Source organism: Lissotriton vulgaris, chromosome 3_1, assembly GCF_964263255.1.
Source record: "Lissotriton vulgaris chromosome 3_1, aLisVul1.2, whole genome shotgun sequence".
Taxonomy (NCBI): Eukaryota; Metazoa; Chordata; class Amphibia; order Caudata; family Salamandridae; genus Lissotriton; species Lissotriton vulgaris.
The window spans coordinates 1,528,109,387-1,528,128,266 of NC_141689.1; the positions used below are offsets into that span (position 1 = coordinate 1,528,109,387).

General features: G+C 47.0%; 2 protein-coding genes across 2 annotated transcripts in view; one reads left to right on the top strand and one right to left on the bottom strand.

The window, feature by feature from the left end:
- Window positions 1-3,324, bottom strand: part of HADH (hydroxyacyl-CoA dehydrogenase) — a 307,472-nt gene extending 304,148 nt beyond the window's left edge. The window contains exon 1 of the mRNA XM_086962014.1: window positions 3,084-3,324. Coding sequence (XP_086818140.1) covers window positions 3,084-3,206 — 123 coding nt within the window. The 5' untranslated portion in view covers window positions 3,207-3,324. The remainder of the gene's footprint in view (window positions 1-3,083) is intronic.
- A 730-nt stretch (window positions 3,325-4,054) lies between these two features.
- The window catches only part of LOC147728131 (THAP domain-containing protein 1-like), a 55,259-nt gene continuing 40,433 nt past the window's right edge, over window positions 4,055-18,880 (top strand). The window contains exon 1 of the mRNA XM_086962015.1: window positions 4,055-4,306. Coding sequence (XP_086818141.1) covers window positions 4,236-4,306 — 71 coding nt within the window. The 5' untranslated portion in view covers window positions 4,055-4,235. The remainder of the gene's footprint in view (window positions 4,307-18,880) is intronic.

The window sequence follows — 18,880 nt, forward strand, 5'->3', positions numbered from 1 at the left end:
GTGTTTAAATGAATATGAGTAGTAGCGATATAAAGTGACAGAGACTATAGAGGCAGATGGATCTTGGAAGGGAAAATCCAAGAAGAAATAGGTGTATGAATGGGGTACGAGTATAATGCAGTGTTTAAAGTTTCCCAGAATTCCCTAAGTAGGGGGTAGGAATACACGTTTTGCCCAAAAATGTTTAAGTATATGCATTAGTAATTAGTTTCCAAACAAGGACAGGAAGCATTTATTTAAATAAATAATAACGGTACAAGGTAATCGGTTTAAAGGGAAGTGAAGGCCATTCAGGCACGTAATAATCTGAGCTACAAAAGCGTTTACACAAAATCATTAACCGCAGTCAACTGTGGAATCTTTACAATGTCTGTTGACAAAAACCTGCAAGTAAATGTGGGTAATGAGGTCTGTTTTCTAACTGTAAACTCCTTGACAGCCTCTCCTCACTGTTGATATCCTGTATAGGATCAGTGTAAATTGAGGAAATATATGTAGAAAGCATATGCGCGCCATGACAATCCTCAGGAAGATGATCAATTATACAGATTAACAAATGTTGCAGTAATGTAGCAATAATATTACCACGGTCGCAACATAAAAGATGCCCTGTTACTAATCTCGCAACTTCCGACACACCCTCCCCATTCAGAACACAATAACAAGCATTGGAAATGCAATAGGTCTCGCAGTATTAGAGTTAGTGCTTTTAGAATTGTTTATGGGTTTTTTTTGTAAATCTTTAGCATTTTAGTTTCCTGTAGCCAATGCTAAAGAATTACAAATAAAAAAAGCCATAAACAATTCTAAAAGCTCTAACTCAAATGCTCCGAGACCTATTGCACTGATGCTACATTTTTTTTCCTAAAAGGCTAGATCTTTTATGCTTTCATTATATAGAGAAAAAGATCTGTTGTGGGTAAATGAAAATGACATCTGATCTTAGTGGGAAAATCCTCAAAATGTCCACGACATTATTTTGGTTTGGCTGTTTTAATCTGCTTCGTACCTTTGCAGTGAAAAATAAATAAATACGTAAGGACAGCCTAAACATTACACAGCCCGAAGCAAGGCCTACAAATCGCCTATTTTTCATATTTTTTTGGTTTCTCTTAATCGAGACGAAGTGGATGGAAAACAAGGATACAAAATAATTAAAACAGGGCCGGGAGTTTCCCGGACACGATTGGTTCGAGCAGTAAACAAAGGCGGAAACACGCAGCCCTCTGTCCAATTTTCGATCAAATTTAACCGCGAAATGAACTGAAATGCACAGAAGTGGAACATTACCCAAGGAAAAACCCAGGAAATGAATCACATGAAAATGGCCCCGAGCCCATCCTCTCTGCAGTCCCACCATCCATCTGAAACGGAAGCCGCGCACTTCCTGCGCTGTGAAGTCTGAGCATGTCCTGGTCTGTGTGCTCCTTGAAGCCGGTTTAATGTCGCTTTATTTGGGTTTTTAGGAAGGGCTGGCACGAGGCGAGCCTCCCTTTGCCTTCGCTGCAAGAATACGAGTCAAGAAGTGATTTCATTGTCAGTGTTAACAATAACCGGGCAGTACTTTGTCTGCGCCTCGGGCTCTCCGAAGCAGATGTAGGCGCTGTGTTGATGTGCTCTTGTCAAAACGCAAAGGGGTCGGTAGGTGTGAGTGACGTCTGGTCCTGCTGGCATCAGTACCTGGCCCGCTGTCTGTGCTGGTGGCATGCCGGCTCTGGCTGCGGTTGGTTTGGGGGGCACGGGGCAGTTCAGAGTCGAGGGGTGCAGGCAGGGCACGGCCCGGCTCTAGAGCGGAGCTGAGCCGGTTTTGTAAGGCAGCAAAGCCTTCAATGCTGCTGCCCAATTTGTAAGTGTCCAGTGATCGGGAAAGCCCGTGCTGCTAAAATGGCGGCACCCCGCAGATTGCTCTCCAGATTGCTCTCCTGAAGCTGGCTGCCTGATGGAGTGGAGAGCGGGCGGGCAGAGAGAGTGAGGGGGCGGAGCGGGGGTGTGGGAGGAGTGCGGCTGGCTGCCTGATAGAGTGGAGAGCGGGCGGGCAGAGAGAGTGAGGGGGCGGAGCGGGGGTGTGGGAGGAGTGCGGGAACAGACGGGAGGGGAGGAGAGTAGGAGGAGGAGTAGGGGAGGCACGGCCTAGCGGCCGTGCAATCAAGAAGTGAGGGGGCGGGAGAGTAGGCAAGGCAGGCGGCTGGGGCCATGTGCACGCGCTTTTAAGCTCAATGCGCAAAAGTCACGGGCACTGCAAGGAATCGCCACGATTCCTTGCAAGTTGGGGAAAGAGTGGATAAGTCCCAATACTCTCGCTTGCTCGATGCGCATGCGCATCGACAGGCGAGACCTAAAAACTAGGACTCGTTCAAGGCATCGAGGTGAAGTAGGATGACCAGCTTTTAAAATCTAAAAATACGGGACAGTTCCCAAACACAGAAGGACTACGCGTTTAGATTATCCGAACGCCACAGAATGACAGCACTCATCAACACAGAAATACAGAATACGTACTATGAAAATACATAACGCAATGTTTAAACCCAGTATCATACCTATTAATTAAACTGCTTTCTTATAACATTTGCTAATTACCCCAAAGCTGCTTTGGGACACATAAAAGCGTGCTTCCTACTGCTTTCAGTCTACCCTCTCTAATAACCGGGGCACAAGCCAAATTTGCTGAAATCTGCAGGGACAGCTGATGAAAAACAGGGACAGTCCCGACAACCCTGGGACGCTTGGTCACACTAAGGTAAAGGTATTCCAACGGGGATCAACACTTGCCAACATAGCTTGGACTGAACCAAATCCAAAAGTTTACAGATTAGAGCGCTGGCTCTGTGTGTTCTTATGGAAAGCTAGACTTTGATTAAATGCCCGTCAACTATTAAGAGTTGGCACCCTACAGGCCTCCGGACATCCAACACTACATAGACTCCTGACGAAAACCTTTATCCAAGTTATTCCACATGGAGCTCTCCCTCTATTCGTTCTAGGGAGGTCCCAGGCTACCATGCATCATGCTTTTCTAATGATCAACGCAGGCGCCGCCTGACCTCTGTTGAGCTGCAGTGCCTCCCCTCCCCTAGTCTCACCTGTGCAATGCCTGCGCCCATCAGCCCCCCGCCGATCACTGTCACATGCTTGATGGCCACTTTCTTTGCCTGTGAGGCGCTGGAGGACAATGCGCGAACTAACTGCCGAGTGGCGAAAGCCATGGCTTCTTCAAATGTCCAGCGGGAGAATCCCTAGCTAAGGAGAAGACAAACCACGGGGAAGAGTGACAGAAGGGCAAGGCCTGTGCGTGGGAGGAGCCTGTCAGCGACTTAGTCTACCAGCCGCAGGGACTGTCGACATAAAAGAGGGACTGACAAGGACAGAAAACGGCTAGTGATCCGGACATCTTAAAATGTAAAATGTGATCATGATGCGAACTAGCGTATAGAGGAAAACCACTTTCAAAGACACTTGGCGCAAGCACCATTCAAAATTATCTAAAGGATTATTTTACTTGTTCTTTGTGTGTCTCACTCATACTTTTCCATCATTTCATCGTCTGTTTCGATTAATTATATATGGTTTTTCCTCCACTAATCTGCCTCGCACCCTCGTATGTTTACTATTATTATTATCATGTATCTAGTGTCCCCTATGCCCGTTCGGCGTTTCTATAGCTTCTCTAAAAACTGTCAGATTTCGGTCTGCAGTCCGTTTCCATTGCTGTAATTTTCATGTTTGCGGATTTTCTTCTCGGTCCCTGCTTTTATGTAAACTAACTGTTCTCTCATCTTTCCGCTTTTTTTAATGAACACTTTCACAGTGTAGTATATGAATGTCAGATTATTTTTCAGAATGTTAAATGCGTACTCCATATCAAAATTAGTATTATCACTCTAAAAGTTAGCTGCGGAGTTTTACAACATTTATTTTTAAAAGAACGTCGCTAATCGAACTAATAGGTTGATCTAATACACAATTTTAGACCGACGTCGTACTAACAAACTGTATTTACACATATGGGCTAGTATTATAAAATGGCTGCCTGTTTAGATCTTCCCATTTCTGTGACGCGACTGCTCTTTATTTCGAAGGCTTGAGGTTCTTTGTGGAATCTCCAGTTTGATTTCACCGCCCCCCAACAATCTCAGGCAGCCGCCATCTTAGTTAAGTGTTTTGTGACAGTGAAGCTCCTGGGCACTTGTTTTAGAAAGGGCACTAAAGACTTATTAGCAAAGTAGCTTCTTACCATGCCTACCGGCTGTGCTGCTCTGGCTTGCTCTAGTGTGTGGAAAAAGGACTGCGACTACAGCTTTCACAGGTGAGTTAAACCATAGAAGGTCTACGCAGTGCAACACTAGTGCTTCGCAGACACCCTTATCAGTGAGCGGATGAAGGGACATAACTCATCCCAGCCTATTTAGCACAATCAATTTAACCTTAAGCGCCCTTGCAGCCAATGTTTCTACATTTCAGGTGAGAACAGTCCACCCATTTCCATGCCTCTGTTTTCTATGCATTCTGGTACTTGTAGTTTTGCTTTTTCTGCTAGTCACGCACAGCTGCAAGTACTGTGATAGAAACAACAGCCAGGCGAACTAGTCGCACGTGACACTGGGAAATGTGAAATTTTGAAATTGCATTTATATAGCACTTACTATCCTCAACGAGGCGGCGAAACGATATAGTATAACGTTTTCACCTATCCTAGAGCCTCGATCTGTCTGCCCGATGAGCATGACGTAGAACCAAGCATACCCATAGACAGCAAAGTGAATCACCGAGTGGAACGACCGCCGCATGCAATTGACTCTTTTATGCAAACGCTGACATTATAAGTGACATCATCATTGACTTACAAGTCAGGAGTGGGCGTGATACTCCATTACATAGTGCCATATACTACTTGTACCTTATTAAACTCCACATATCTACCCAACATGAGCACAGCAAGAAAATCACTATAGCCTCAACAAAATGTCTTGTGGTCCACTAACAAAATCTCAGTCTGCTGTAAAGGCTTGGGATGTGCGGGGTTATGGAGGTGTCATGTTTGTTTTGGGATTCCACATTTTCAGGATGCGGTCCCAGGGTGTCTGAGGTAAAAGGCTGGCTTTACTGGATGGACTTTGGGCCAGAACCGTGCTCTTTCAATAATAGCAACATCATAAATGCCAACATTTTCGTAGAGGAAAATGGGAGATAATGTATTTTCCCCATTGTCTTCTATTGAAGCAGAGGTAATTTCAGGCAGGAGACTGCCAAAATAAAGCAATTATTTGCTTCAGAAATCGGGAGTCTCCTGCCAGAACGGAATCTATTGGCATCTTAGCAACACTACTCCCAGCTAGAACGAAAAAAACCCTCCCTCTTCAGAACCTACAAGAACAAAAATCCTCAAGCACAACCTCGAAACAGCCTGATAATGTACAACCTTTGTAACAATTAACATAACTATGCCACATCTGCTTAAGAGACCCTTAATTTCTCTGTTGTTGGGTGAACCCATCTGTAACCAGTGCACACAATGTGCTGCTTCTCTATTTAACCCACATATTGTATTTGGCATTTATAGCCACTGCCGGTAACCAGTGTGTTTCACAGGCGACTTCTCCATGGCTCCTGGGTGGACCCTAGCAAGCAATATTTGAAACCCACCTGCTACAGCGAACTCTTGGTGACAAAAGGGTAAATGTCATTTACAATCTTGGCATTAGGCTAAAGCCTCAACTGCCCTTTAACCCTCACTCCCATCCTTTTACCTCTTCCTACCGCTCCGTCTCTGTCACCAGAGGCTAAGATTCTGTAATTGCTGGGCCAGGTCCATATTGTACTTCCTGGAGTCTTAGCACTACCACCAGGGGCTAAGAATAGGCCACTTTTGGGATGACTGCATATATTATTACCTTGGTGCCACTATTTCATATATGATGGCGGAGTGAGCTAAAGAATGATGGTGGTTTAAACCCAGATCAGTTGACTGGGGGCGAGTGCTTGCATTGTTCAACACTCCGTCCATTATCCCCTTTGGTATTGCTTTGATCGCCCTAAGTTGGCAGGGTATGCCCAGACGTGAGTCCCTTTCTCACTTTGCCACTGGATTCAAGCTAGCCTGGCTGATGACGGCTGATTAGTCAAGTCAAGTTAAAATTTGTATAGCGCACTACTCACCCAGAGGGTCTCAAGGCGCTTGAGCAGGGGGGTGCTCACTACTTGTCAAACAGCCAGGTTTTGAGTTGTTTTCTGAAGGAGAGGTGGTTCTGTGTAAGGCGGAGGTGGGTGGGGAGAGAATTCCAGGTTTTGTCCGCTAAGAAGGAGAAAGATCTTCCACCCATGGTAGCTCTTCATATGCGTGGAATCGCGGCGAGGGCTTGATTGGACGATCGTAGTTGGCGAGTGGGGGTGTAAAAGGTCAGGCGCGTGTTGAGGTATTTAGGTCCTAGGTAGTAGAGAGCTTTGTGTGCGTGGGTGAGGAGACGGAACGTTATTATCTTGTTTACGGGGAGCCAGTGGAGGTCTCTCAGGTGACCGGATATGTGATTGTGGCGGGGTATGTTTAGGATGAGTCGGGCGGAGGCGTTCTGAATGCGTTGGATTTTTTTCTGTAATTTGACTGTGGTTCCGGCGTAGAGGGTGTTTCCGTAGTCCAGTCGGCTTGTGACAAGTGCTTGGGTGACTGTCTTTCTTGTTTCGGTGGGGATCCAATGGAAGATCTTTTTGAGCATACGTAGTATGTTAAAGCATGATGATGAGACGGCGTTGACTTGTCTGGTCATCGAGAGGGAGGAGTCTAGGATGAATCCCAAGTTGTGAGCATGATCCGTTGGTTTGGGTGCGCTGCCCAGTGCCGGTGGCCACCATGAGTCGTCCCATGCGGAGGGCGATGATCCTAGGATGAGGACTTCCGTCTTGTCAGAATTCAGTTTTAATCGGCTGTTCTTCATCCATTCGGCTACATCTTTCATCCCTTCGTGTAGGTTGGTTTTGGCGGTGTTTGGGTGTTTGATGAGGGAAAGGATCAGGTGTGTGTCGTCAGCGTAGGAGATGATGTTGAGGTTGTGTTGGCGTGCGATGGATGCGAGGGGGCTCATGTAGACGTTGAAGAGGGTGGGGCTGAGCGATGATCCTTGTGGTACGCCGCAGATGACTTCGGTGGCCTCTGACCTGAAAGGGGGGAGGCGGACTCTCTGGGTTCTTCCGGCGAGGAACGAGATGATCCAATCCAATGCTTTTCCTTGTATCCCAGCGTTGCTGAGGCGTTGTACTAGGGTGTTATGACAGACCGTATCAAACGCTGCGGAGAGGTCCAGGAGGATGAGAGCAGCTGTTTCCCCGTTGTCGAGTAGTGTTCTGATGTTGTCTGTGGCTGCGATGAGGGCGGTCTCGGTGCTGTGTTTGGTACGGAAGCCGGACTGTGAGGGGTCGAGGGAGCCGTAGGACTCGACGAGCTGACTGTTGACGGACTTCTCTATGACTTTGGCAGGGAAAGGGAGGAGCGAGATGGGGCGGTAGTTCTTAAGTTCAGTGGGGTCTGCTGTAGGTTTCTTTAGTAGGGCACTGAGTTCGGCATGTTTCCAGCTTTCCGGGAAGGTGGCGGTGTTGAGGGAGCAGTTGATGATATCCCGGAGATGGGGTGCTATGATGGAGTCAGCCTTGTTGAAGATGTGGTGGGGGCATGGGTCGGTTGGTGATCCGGAGTGAATGGAGTTCATCAGGCGGATGGTGTCTTCGGTGCTGATCGGGTTCCAGGCGCAAAGGGTGGTGGCGGGGGGCTTCAGTTCGGTAGTAAGGGGGGTGGACTGGTCGCCGAAGCTGTTATGTATGTCAGCGATTTTGCTGTGGAAGAATGAGGCCAGAGAGTCGCAGAGGTCTTGAGAGGGAGTGATGTCGTTGGAGACGGCGCTGGGATTGGTAAACTCCTTGACGATGCTGAAGAGTTCCTTGCTGTTGTGGGCGTTGCTGTCGATTCGATCCTTAAATGCTGATTTCTTGGAGGATCGGATCAGCTGGTGGTGTTTGCGGATGGCGTCCTTGAGGGCGGTCATGTTGTCTGTGGTTGGGTTTTTTTGCCAGGTTTTCTCGAGGGTGCAGCAGTTCTTTTTGGAGTTCTGAGGACTTCATTGAACCAGGAGGCTTTTTTGTTACCTTTTGTTGTTGTGATGTTTTTTCAGGGGTGCTAATTCGTCAGCGCAGTGGGTGATCCATTGTGCGAGATTGATGGCTGCTTTATTTGAGTCCGATGATATGGCGGGGGGGTTTTGGTTTAGCGATGTGGTGAGCTAGTCGGTGGTGATTTTGTTCCAGTTTCTGTGGGGGACTTGTTGTGGGTGGTGGTGAGTCGTGGTCTTTCTAAAGTTGAAGTGGACGCAGCTGTGGTCTGTCTAGTGGAGTCCTGTGGCGTGGTTGAAGGAAACGTGCTTGCTGGAGGAGAAGATTGGGTCGAGCGTGTGTCCGGGGTGGTGGGTGGGGGTGTTTACCAGTTGTTTGAGTCCGAGATTAGCGAGGTTGTCCAGGAGGGTGGTGGTGTTGCTGTCGTTGGTCTTCTCCAGGTGGAAGTTGAGGTCCCCTAGGAGAATGTAGTCCTCGGAGGGGAGGGCGTGTGGGCTGATAAAGTCGGTGATGTCGTCGCTGAATTGTGTGCGGGGTCCTGGTGGTCTGTAGATGAGAGTACCTCTAAGTGTGGTCTTGGGATCGGTGTGTATCTGGAAGTGAAGATGTTCGGCGGCTGTGGGGGTGTCGTCGGAGCTGGTCGAGATGCGGATGGTGTTCTTGTGGACGATGGCGAAGCCTCCTCCTGTTTGGTTGATGTGGTCCTTTCGGATGATCTTGTATCCGTCCGGGATGGCTATGGCGATGTGGGGCGCTGATGAGGCGTTCATCCACATTCTGTAAGAAAGGCGACGTCCGGTGATGTGGTGTCGAGTAGGTTCCATAGTTCAATGGCGTGTTTGTGGACCGAGCGCGTGTTGAGCAGGATGCACTTTAGGTGGTTCTGTTTGGTGGTAGTGGTTGCAGTGTGGGACCTGATGCAGCAGAACTTGCAGGATTGGCAGGTGAAGGGTCCATGGGTGCGTCCTGGGGCGGCTTGGTGGCAGTCGGAGAGTCGGCCGGTGTTAAGTACAGAGAGGGGTGCGGCGTTGTACGTTAGGCGTGTGGAGTTGATTTTGCGGAGGGGGGCCCAGGGGGTTGGCGCTGGCGTAGTCCAGGCGCGGACGGGCGTAGACGGGCTTACCTTTGGCTTTGGCGCGCCTGTGGCGCGCATAGGGCGCGACCGCTGCCTGTAAGTTGCTCTGCCATAAATGGAGAGTGGAGGGGGGCGGGCGAGGGAGGAGCAGCTGGGAGGCGGGAGCGGGGTGGCGAGTGGGGATGATATGGGGCAGTAAACGCAGGCACAATACTACAGGAGCACGAAAAAGATGCAATAGTATGTTATAAGGGTACAATTTAAAATACAGCTGAAGGCACAATATACTTATCGGAGTCGGAGGTAGGCAGGCAGCTGCGAAGGGGCACAAGTTCACTCAGCGATGGGGCACGGTTATGAGCACAGATTCAGCAGCAGCGATGGGGCACGACTTCCTGATGCAGGAGGAAGGAGCGACCGGCTCTGACCGAGTCAGAATGGGTCACAGCTCCTTGCTTAGAGGATCTCTGCTTTTGGTCTCTGTGGGAGGGAGGAGCAGCTGGGCGGCGGGAGCGGGGTGCCGAGTGGGGATGGTTGCGGTGAAGCTGGTGGGGGTGGGGCCGGAGCAGCGGCAGGAAGCGTGGCCGAGGAGGGATGAAAACAAATGGAGGCACGCTAAACACAGGGTCACGGAGGATGATATGGGGCAGTAAATGCAGGCACAATACTACAGGAGCACGAAAAAGATGCAATAGTATGTTATAGGGGTACGATTTAAAATACAGCTGAAGGCACAATATACTTATCGGAGTCGGAGGTAGGCAGGCAGCTGCGAAGGGGAACGAGTTCACTCGGCGATGGGGCACGATTATGAGCACAGATTCAGCAGCAGCGATGGGGTACGACTTCCTAACGCAGATGCAGGAGGAAGGAGCGACCGGCTCTGACCAGTCCCGGGATGCTTGTTTCCGGTCCAGGGAAGACATGGCTTAGCAGTTCGGGCTAGACTGTTCCCATGAGGCACAGGGTCAGACTGATTTGCACATGGCCAAGTCTGAAATGGGGTGGCGGAGTGAGCTAAAGAATGATGGTGGATTAAACCCAGATCAGTTGACTTGAGTTGAGTGCTTGCATTGTTCAACACTCCGTCCATCATCCCCTTTGGTATTGCTTTGTTCGTCCTAAGTTGGCAGGGTATGCCTAGACGTGGGTACCTTGCTCACTTTGCCACTGGATTCAAGCTAGCCTGGCTGATGACCGCTGATTAGCCAGAAACCGGTCCCAGGATGCTTGTTTCCGGTCCAGTGAAGACATGGCTTGGCAGTTCGGGCTGGACTGTTACCATGAGGCACAGAGTCAGACTGTTTTGCATATGGCCATGTCTAAACTGGGGTGGCGGAATGAGCTAAAGAATGATGGTGGATTAAACCCAGATCAGTTGACTGGGGGGGTGAGTGCTTGCATTGTTCAACACTCCGTCCATCATCCCCTTTGGTATTGCCTTATATAAATGCCAACCTCAAAATAATACAGTCTCAAAGTTAAAAATGTTATGAAGCGTCCCAAATAACTCATACCCTTAATCTCTACATTTATTGCACAATAAATGTGTATGAATATTACAAAATGCATGGTGCAGCGTAAAAACGTTTCAAACCGTTAACAGGACTACATCATTAACACTGGGTTCCAACTGAGTAGAGTACTACCTGTCAACGGAGAATTTCAGTGTCCATCAGGGCCTGTAAGTGTAATTTAAATACCCACAGCATGCCTAATGATGACTAGTGAGCTGGGTAACTCGGACAACAGTTGAGTTAAGGGAAATAACTCATTAGCATCCAAGTCCTCTTATAATGAGGTAAAGAGTTTAGTTTTTTTACTGGAGTTTTATATACTTGACCCAAAGGTATCAGATCACTTTACATGAGCAGCAGTTGCGTTACAGACAAACACATAAATTTTTTTGTTACGCACAGGGAGATTAAGTGATTTGCCTAGAATCACAGGATGTTGAGCGTCCCTGTCTAGACTCGTACCCAGTTCCCTAGCATAGAGGTCAACCGCTCTAGCTGTAAGGCCACTTCCTCTCCCCTCTCTGACTGACCTACAGGTTGTGAAACTTTTTAGGTCCCAGCCTATGTCTGCTTTGCTAAAGACATATTGGGTACATTCAGAAAGTTGACCTAGGAATGCATTCCGCCTGTTGCTTACCATTGGCTTTGTGGTTTGTAACTCACATTTTCTGCTTTCTATTTGCTGTCTTTATTTGCTTTAGGCTGTCCAGCTCGAGTTCGTCCCTCCTGTTGCCCAAACCTTGTTTACTGTATTCTTCGACAAACTTGCTTTGAGTAAACAGGCCTTTAAATCTTGTTCTTATCTTGTCACATTTGCTGTGCAATCAAAGACAGAGGTCATATGTCAGGCTGTGTCTTCCAGGATGCTAGGTGTTTATTTTTCTTTCTCTGACTTCAAAGTGAGAGAATTTATGTAAAAGCATGCTCACTACTGGGGTGCATCTTGATTAAGGCTGTATCAATGTTATATTTTTTCTAACACACAATACAATCTAAATGTTTGTAAATTAACTCTGTCGATGATCAAATCAATACATTGGGTGATGACATTTCCACACATTATCGTTTGTGCGCTGTATTAGTTTATCAGTAAAACTGTGAGCGCAAATGTAATGGTAATTTCAATTGAAGATGTGTAGTCTGCAATGGCAGTATGCTACCATACCATGCATACGCCACTTAACACCAATCCACTCTGCACCACTTCACTGCACTCTTCTCTGCACCACTCCACACTACATGCCACTCCACTCCACACTGTGTCGCTGCGTTCTTCTCATCACCACTCCACTCTATGCCTCTCTGCCCTTCACCACTCCACTCTACTCTACTCTATGCCAATCTACCTTACCCCACACTACTCTACTGTGCACCAATGCAGTCTTCACTACTGCACTCTACACCACTCAGTGCCATTCCAATCTATTCCACCCTACTCAACAACACTGCACTCTGTGCCAATGCACCCTCCTCTGTACCACTCTACTGTACACCAGTGCATTTAATGCCAATCCCGTCTAAGCCACTCTAATCTACTCTGCACCACTTCACTCAGTGCAACTTCAATCTGCGCTGCTCCTCTAATCTGCACCACTCTACACCAATACTCTCTATGCCAATGCACTCTACACCACTGTACTCAAACCAATGCACTCTAAGCCAGTCGACTCTGTACCACTATACTCTGATCCACAGCACCCTATGTCATTGTACTCTGTCACTGCACTCTACACCACTCTATTCTACTCTTCGTCACCCCATTATCTGCCACTCTATTGTATTCTGCATCAATATAGTCTCTGGCAATGCTCTGTACGTCACTCTAGTCTTCGCAACTGCACTCTACGCCACTCTTATCTGTGCCACTGCACTCAACACACTCTACTCTGCGCCACTGTACTGTATGCTATGCTACTCTTCGCCACTACACTCTACGCCATTCTACTCTGCAGCACTGCACCCGTTTTGTGTTTTAAACTTGTGGTTTTCCCTGCCCATGATTGCTTGCATTTAACGTGTTGAATTTTGGGATTTGAAGTCCAACCTCTGTAGTTTGTCCCTCTCATTTCTTGGTGACAAATCGGTTTTCCCTCCAAATTTCTCCTTTGCTCTGTGCTAAGACCTGTGTGTTAAAACAGTGCACCCCCAGCCACCATTATTGTGTTCACAAACCCTATTTCTCATCCTGTGCCTCTATCAATATATTTAATCTAAATATGCTTACTTCCTTTATGTATCTATATACTTTCAATGTACTTATTCATCTATATATTTGTCACTTTCTTCTAATTTAGCATTTCCAATGCACTAGCCTATTTCTCAGCCTATACTTCGCTCAATATATCTTCTAGCCCAATCTTCTGACTCATCTCAAACTTTTTTCTACTACTCCTTCCAATGCACTACCCTATCTCTCATCCTATACATCTATCAATATATCCTCTACATCTACTCTCTCATTTATCCCAAATCCCATACCACTGCTATGATCGCCAAAATAACCCTTTCTAGACTCTCTCCTGCTCTACCCCTCCTTGCATCATCTGACACCCTTTTACTACACCGATCCCTAAAACAAACCTTTCTTAACTCTCCCCGCTGACTCCTCCCCTCCAAAACTCCTTTTTACTCATCCAAAAGCCTCTTCTTACTGCTAAGACCTAAAAATAAAAAAAATCCTTCACTCTTTTATCCCTCGACTCTCCTTTTCAATCAAAATTAACAGACTAACATGTTCACTTCTCAAATTCCATATTCAACTATACTAATATACTGCCCAAATAACCGAATAACATATCTACTTCTCAAATTACTTCATATTTTTTACTATACTAATTTTCAACACTAATCCTTTATGGGTTCCGGAGTGGCGTGCTACTCGCCAGAAAAGCGCTTCAACACCCACCAGGGGTAACAAGTGCTATATGAATGCAAATCTTTCTTCCCCTTTTAGCCCTCCGCTATCCTTCTCACTCCAAGTAGCAGACTAATATCCACCACTGAAATTAGCTCATATTTCACCATATTAATTCACCACTAATCCTTTATAGACTTCCTGAATGAGTCAACAAGTGATAAATAAATACAAACCTTTGTCCTCCTCTATCCTTCTGCTATCATTCCAAATTCAAATAACTGACTAACCTATCCACCACTTAAAAAGTACTTGCATGTTTCACTATACTAATTCAACACAAATCCCCTATGGGTCCTGGAGTAGCGTGCTACCCACCGAAAAAGCGCTTCAACGCCCTGTCAGGAGTAGTAAGCGCTATATAAATGCAATTACAATCCTCTATGCAACTGCAGTCTACACCACTCGATTCCACTCTGCGCCACTCCACACAACGCCCTACGCCACTGCACTCTATGCCACTGCACTCTGTACCACTTTACCCAAAACCAATACACTCTACGCCACTACACTTTATGCAAGTCTACTCTGCCCATTGCAGTGTACGCCACTATAGTCTACGCCACTGTACTCTTCAACACTCTACACCATTGCACTCTGTCACTCTGCACCTCTGTACACCATTGCACTCTACACCAATGCGCTCTACGCCACTCTACTGTAGAGCACTGCACTCCACTCTACACCAATGCACTCTACAACACTTTACTCTGCACCACTGCACTCTCTGCCACTCTACTCTCTGCCACTCTACTCTCTGCCACTCTACTCTCTGCCACTCTACTCTATGCCACTCTACTCTATGCCACTCTACTCTATGCCACTCTACTCTATGCCACTCTACTCTATGCCACTCTACTCTATGCCACTTTACTCTATGCCACTTTTCTCTGCTCCACTTTACTCAATGCCACTGCACTCTTCTCTGCACCACTCTACGCCTCTGATCCATTGTGCACCACTGCACTCTATGACTCTCTAATCTATACCATGCCAATGCACTCTTTCCCACCCTACTATATACCACTGTACACCACTGCACTCTACACCACTCCAATCCAGGCTACCCCACTCTTCACTGCACCACTCCATGCCACTCCACTCTGCAACACTGTCCTCTAAGCCAATTCCCTCTTTGCCACTACTCTATACCACTCCACTCTACCCTGCACCACTCTACTCTGTGCCCCTTCACTCTACTCTGAAACCATGTACTCTATGCCACTCTACTCTACACCACTGCAATCTAAGCTACTACTCTATGCCACTACACTCTACCCTGCACCACTGTACTCGACACTGAACCACTCCCCTCCACTCTACTCTGAAGCAATCTACTCTACGCAACTGAACACTGCACTTTACGCCATTGAACTCCACTCTGCGCCACTCCACGCTGCTCTACTGCACTCTGCTGAACCACTCTATTCTAGACCACTGCACTGAACACCAATTCACTCCACATCACTTTACTCAAAACTAATGTACCCTACTCCACTGTACTTATGCCAACTGCTTTGCACCATTGCACTTTACACCACTATACTCTATAACATTCTACTCTATGCCACTGCACCCTGAGCCACTGCACACATCACTCTATACCATTGCCCTCTATATCACTGCACTCTACGCCATTCTATTCTACACCACTCTACTGTACGTCACTGCTCTCTAGTCTGCACCACTCTCCACCACTTCACTCTATGCCACTGCACTCTACGCTATTCTACTGAACCCGACGCCCCTGCATTCGATGCCACTCTACTGCGCTCTATGCCATTGCACTATGCCATTGCACTCTATGCCTCTGCATCACTCCACTCTATACAACTGCACTCTACCCTGCACCACTCCCCTCTGGACCACTCCATTGTACTCTGCAACACTGCTTTCCCCACCACTGAACTCTACGCATAGGCATTCAATGCCTCTCTACGACACTGCACTTTACACTGCACCACTATATGCCTCTGCAGTCTATGCTGTGGCACTGTACTTTAAACCACTGCACTCTACACCACTTTACTCAAAGCCAGTGCACTCACCACCACTTCACCTACGCCAACTACTTTGCACTACTGCACTTTACACAGCTATACTGTATAACATTCTACTCTATGCCACTGCACACTACATCACTCTACACCATTTCACTCTACGTCACTGCACTTTACACCACTCTATTCTACTCTACACCACTCTACTCTACGTCACTGTTCTCTACACCACTCTATGACCCAGCACTCTACGACTCTGCACTCTACGACCCTGCACTCTGACACTCTGCATGACTGCACTCTGTGCCACTGCACTCTACTCTGAACCACTCAGCTTGAAGCCACTCTACTCTACTCTTGTCTGTTACTTCACTCTACGCCACTCAACTCCATTCTCTGTCACTCCACGCCATTGCACTCTACCCCACTGCAATCTACTCTGCACCTCTTTACTCTGTGCCACTGCACTCTACGCTATCCTACATCATTGCACTCTACACCACTTTACTCAAAACCAATGCACTCTACGCCACTGCACTCTGTGCCAATCTACTCTGCACCACGGTATTTTATGCAAGTTCACTCTAGGCCATTCTACTCCACTCTATGTTGCTCTACTCCATTAAATTCTGCTCCACTGACACTCTACTCCACTTTATGGAACTCCACTCTACAGCACTCTATCCACTCTATACCATTCTATAAACTATTCCACTCTACAACACTCAATGCAAGTCCCTCTATGCCACTCCATGCCAATTTACTCCTCTATTCTAGGACATACTACTCCACTCTATGCCACTCCACTCTGACAATCTACCCCACTCAACTCCACTCTACTATACAACACTTTTTTCCACTGTACCCAACACACTATATGCCACTCCACGACATTCTATGCCACTCCACTCTATGACCCTCTACTCAGCTCTGACACAGTACTTCACTGTATGCCTTTCAACTCTAAACACTTCCACTCTGACACTCTACTTCCTCCTCAACACTCCCCTCCACTCTCCGTTATCCCACTAACCTTAAGCCATGTTGAGCAGCAGCCACTCTGGTTTACAACATTGCTGAAATATATTGGCAAAGCCAATAGCCCTTTCATAGATGAGACCTATTGGCTTTGCCACTGCTTGTTTAAATGAGGCACATTTCGGGATGTGTGCTTGTCACTATGTTGTGCAGTCATCAATGAACCATTACAAGTGCAGGGTGTGGGTTAAATAAGCATTTTGAAATGCATTACAGTTATCGGTCACACATGAACACCATATTTCCTACTTGAATGTCACTTTTTTGGCCTGCCACTTTTCGTTCATTTGTTGATTTTTAAAGCTAGAAAATAAATGTGTGTTTCCTAAATGGCATTAAAAGGGGTGCGTATTAGCCCTCCACCTACCTGTTGTTTTCTCACTATAAGGCTGATTTTCAAAACTGTTGCCTGAGACCTGTGGCTCTCTTCCTAAACGTAAATGTACACATGTATATTTACTACTACACCTAGTTTTAACTCTCCAATGTTTTGCTGTTCACTATTTCTAAGTGTAAATTCAGATTTGGGAGCTTGCATATATATATTCCTGTGACCCCCTCTAACATACTATTTGTATCTTTCCATAGGGGAGATAGCCCATCAACACTTTTAATGTAGCCAGTGTTCCCTTTTCCAGGTAGGAAATACCAGTCTACCAGCCAATATATGCCTTATTTAATATAGCCTCATCTGTGAGGCCTGTGCCTATTCCTCAGGGCTGGTTGACAGGTGCCTAGCAAACTGCAGTGCTTAGCATAACATTATCCCACTGTGGTCATTAACCACCAGCATTGAAAGAGCACCTCTATGTCTAAATTCTGCAGTGATCTGGATTGACCAGAACTGCCACCAATGAAAGATACGTACTTTGTCCTCAACCTAGTCCTTTGTTCAACATTTGAGTCAGCCTCCTCTAGCCTGTCTGATGAGTGGTGATAGCCTGAAACCAGTCCCAGGATGCTTGTTTCCAGGCCAGGGAGGACCTGGCCTGTCAGTTGAGGCTGGGCTGTTCCCATGGGGAGCATGGTCAAGACTGATATGCATATGGCTCGATCTAAACTGGAATGCCGGAATGTGCAAAAAAATGTTGAATTTAGGCCCAGATCTCTGTACTGCTGATGAATGTTTGACATTGTTTCAGCATTCCATCCATCAATTCTCTTTTTGCATTTCTCGCCCCAAGTGGGAAGGGTATGCCCAGATGTGGGTCCTGTGCTCACCATGCCACTGGAGTCAAGCTAGCCTGGCTGATGAGGGGTGATATCCTGAAATTGGTCCTGAAACCGGTCCCAGGATGCTTGTTTCCAGTCCAGGGAGAACCTGGCCTGGCAGTTCCGGCTGGACTGTTCCCATGGGGAGCAGTGTCAAGACTGATTTGCATACGGCTGGATCTAAACTGGGGTGGCATAGCGTGCAAAAAAACAATGGATTTAGGCCCAGATCTCTGTACTGGGAGTGAATGTTTGACATTTATTCAGCATTCCACCCGTCAACTGTTCTTTTCCCATAGAAGGGCTGTGCGCCAGTACAGTTGAGAAGATAAAGAAAACTCATGAGGGAAATCTTTATTGGTGCCCTCTCTCTTGTGGACTAAGTCTGGACAAAACACTTAAAGGTAAATCTTGCTTTACTGCAAAAACTGCAAGGTGCGGAAGATCTGTCTGCTTCTGGCTGTGACTTCAAGTTGAGCCAACCAGGACATCATCATCATCAATATGGCAGCATCTGGGAGAGGGGAGGATCATAGTTTTCATCAGACATTGAGGGTGAGCCTAGTTTATCCATGGTCTTGGTTTGCCCAGGGGAGCCTGTATTTTGTGTCCAAGTTGTCCTTGTGGTCTAGGCATTGTCTCAATTTTAACGCCTGGCCTGTGGACCAGATCGGATAGCTAAGAAAGGCTGTCCTGATTCTGTAACCAGTTGATGTTTGTTTCTAGCTTACTATGTTTTGGAGATGTCATCATGTAAACCCTCGGTTAGGCCCGCATTTTCCAACATATCCTCCTGCTTTACACGGGTAACATTAGTAACCCGAGTTGGTGACTCCCCTTTTGCCTCTAGAATATCTTTGCTGCGATATGGGGGTTTCAAGATACATGCTTATCAACTGATCCCCTAAAAAACGAGTGTTCTATTACTCTATCTAGCGTATTTCCCCAATTAGTACAGCAATGGCCAGTGCACTATTGACCTCCATTGGACTTCATCACTCCACACGCGCTCCCCTCCAAAGACTACATC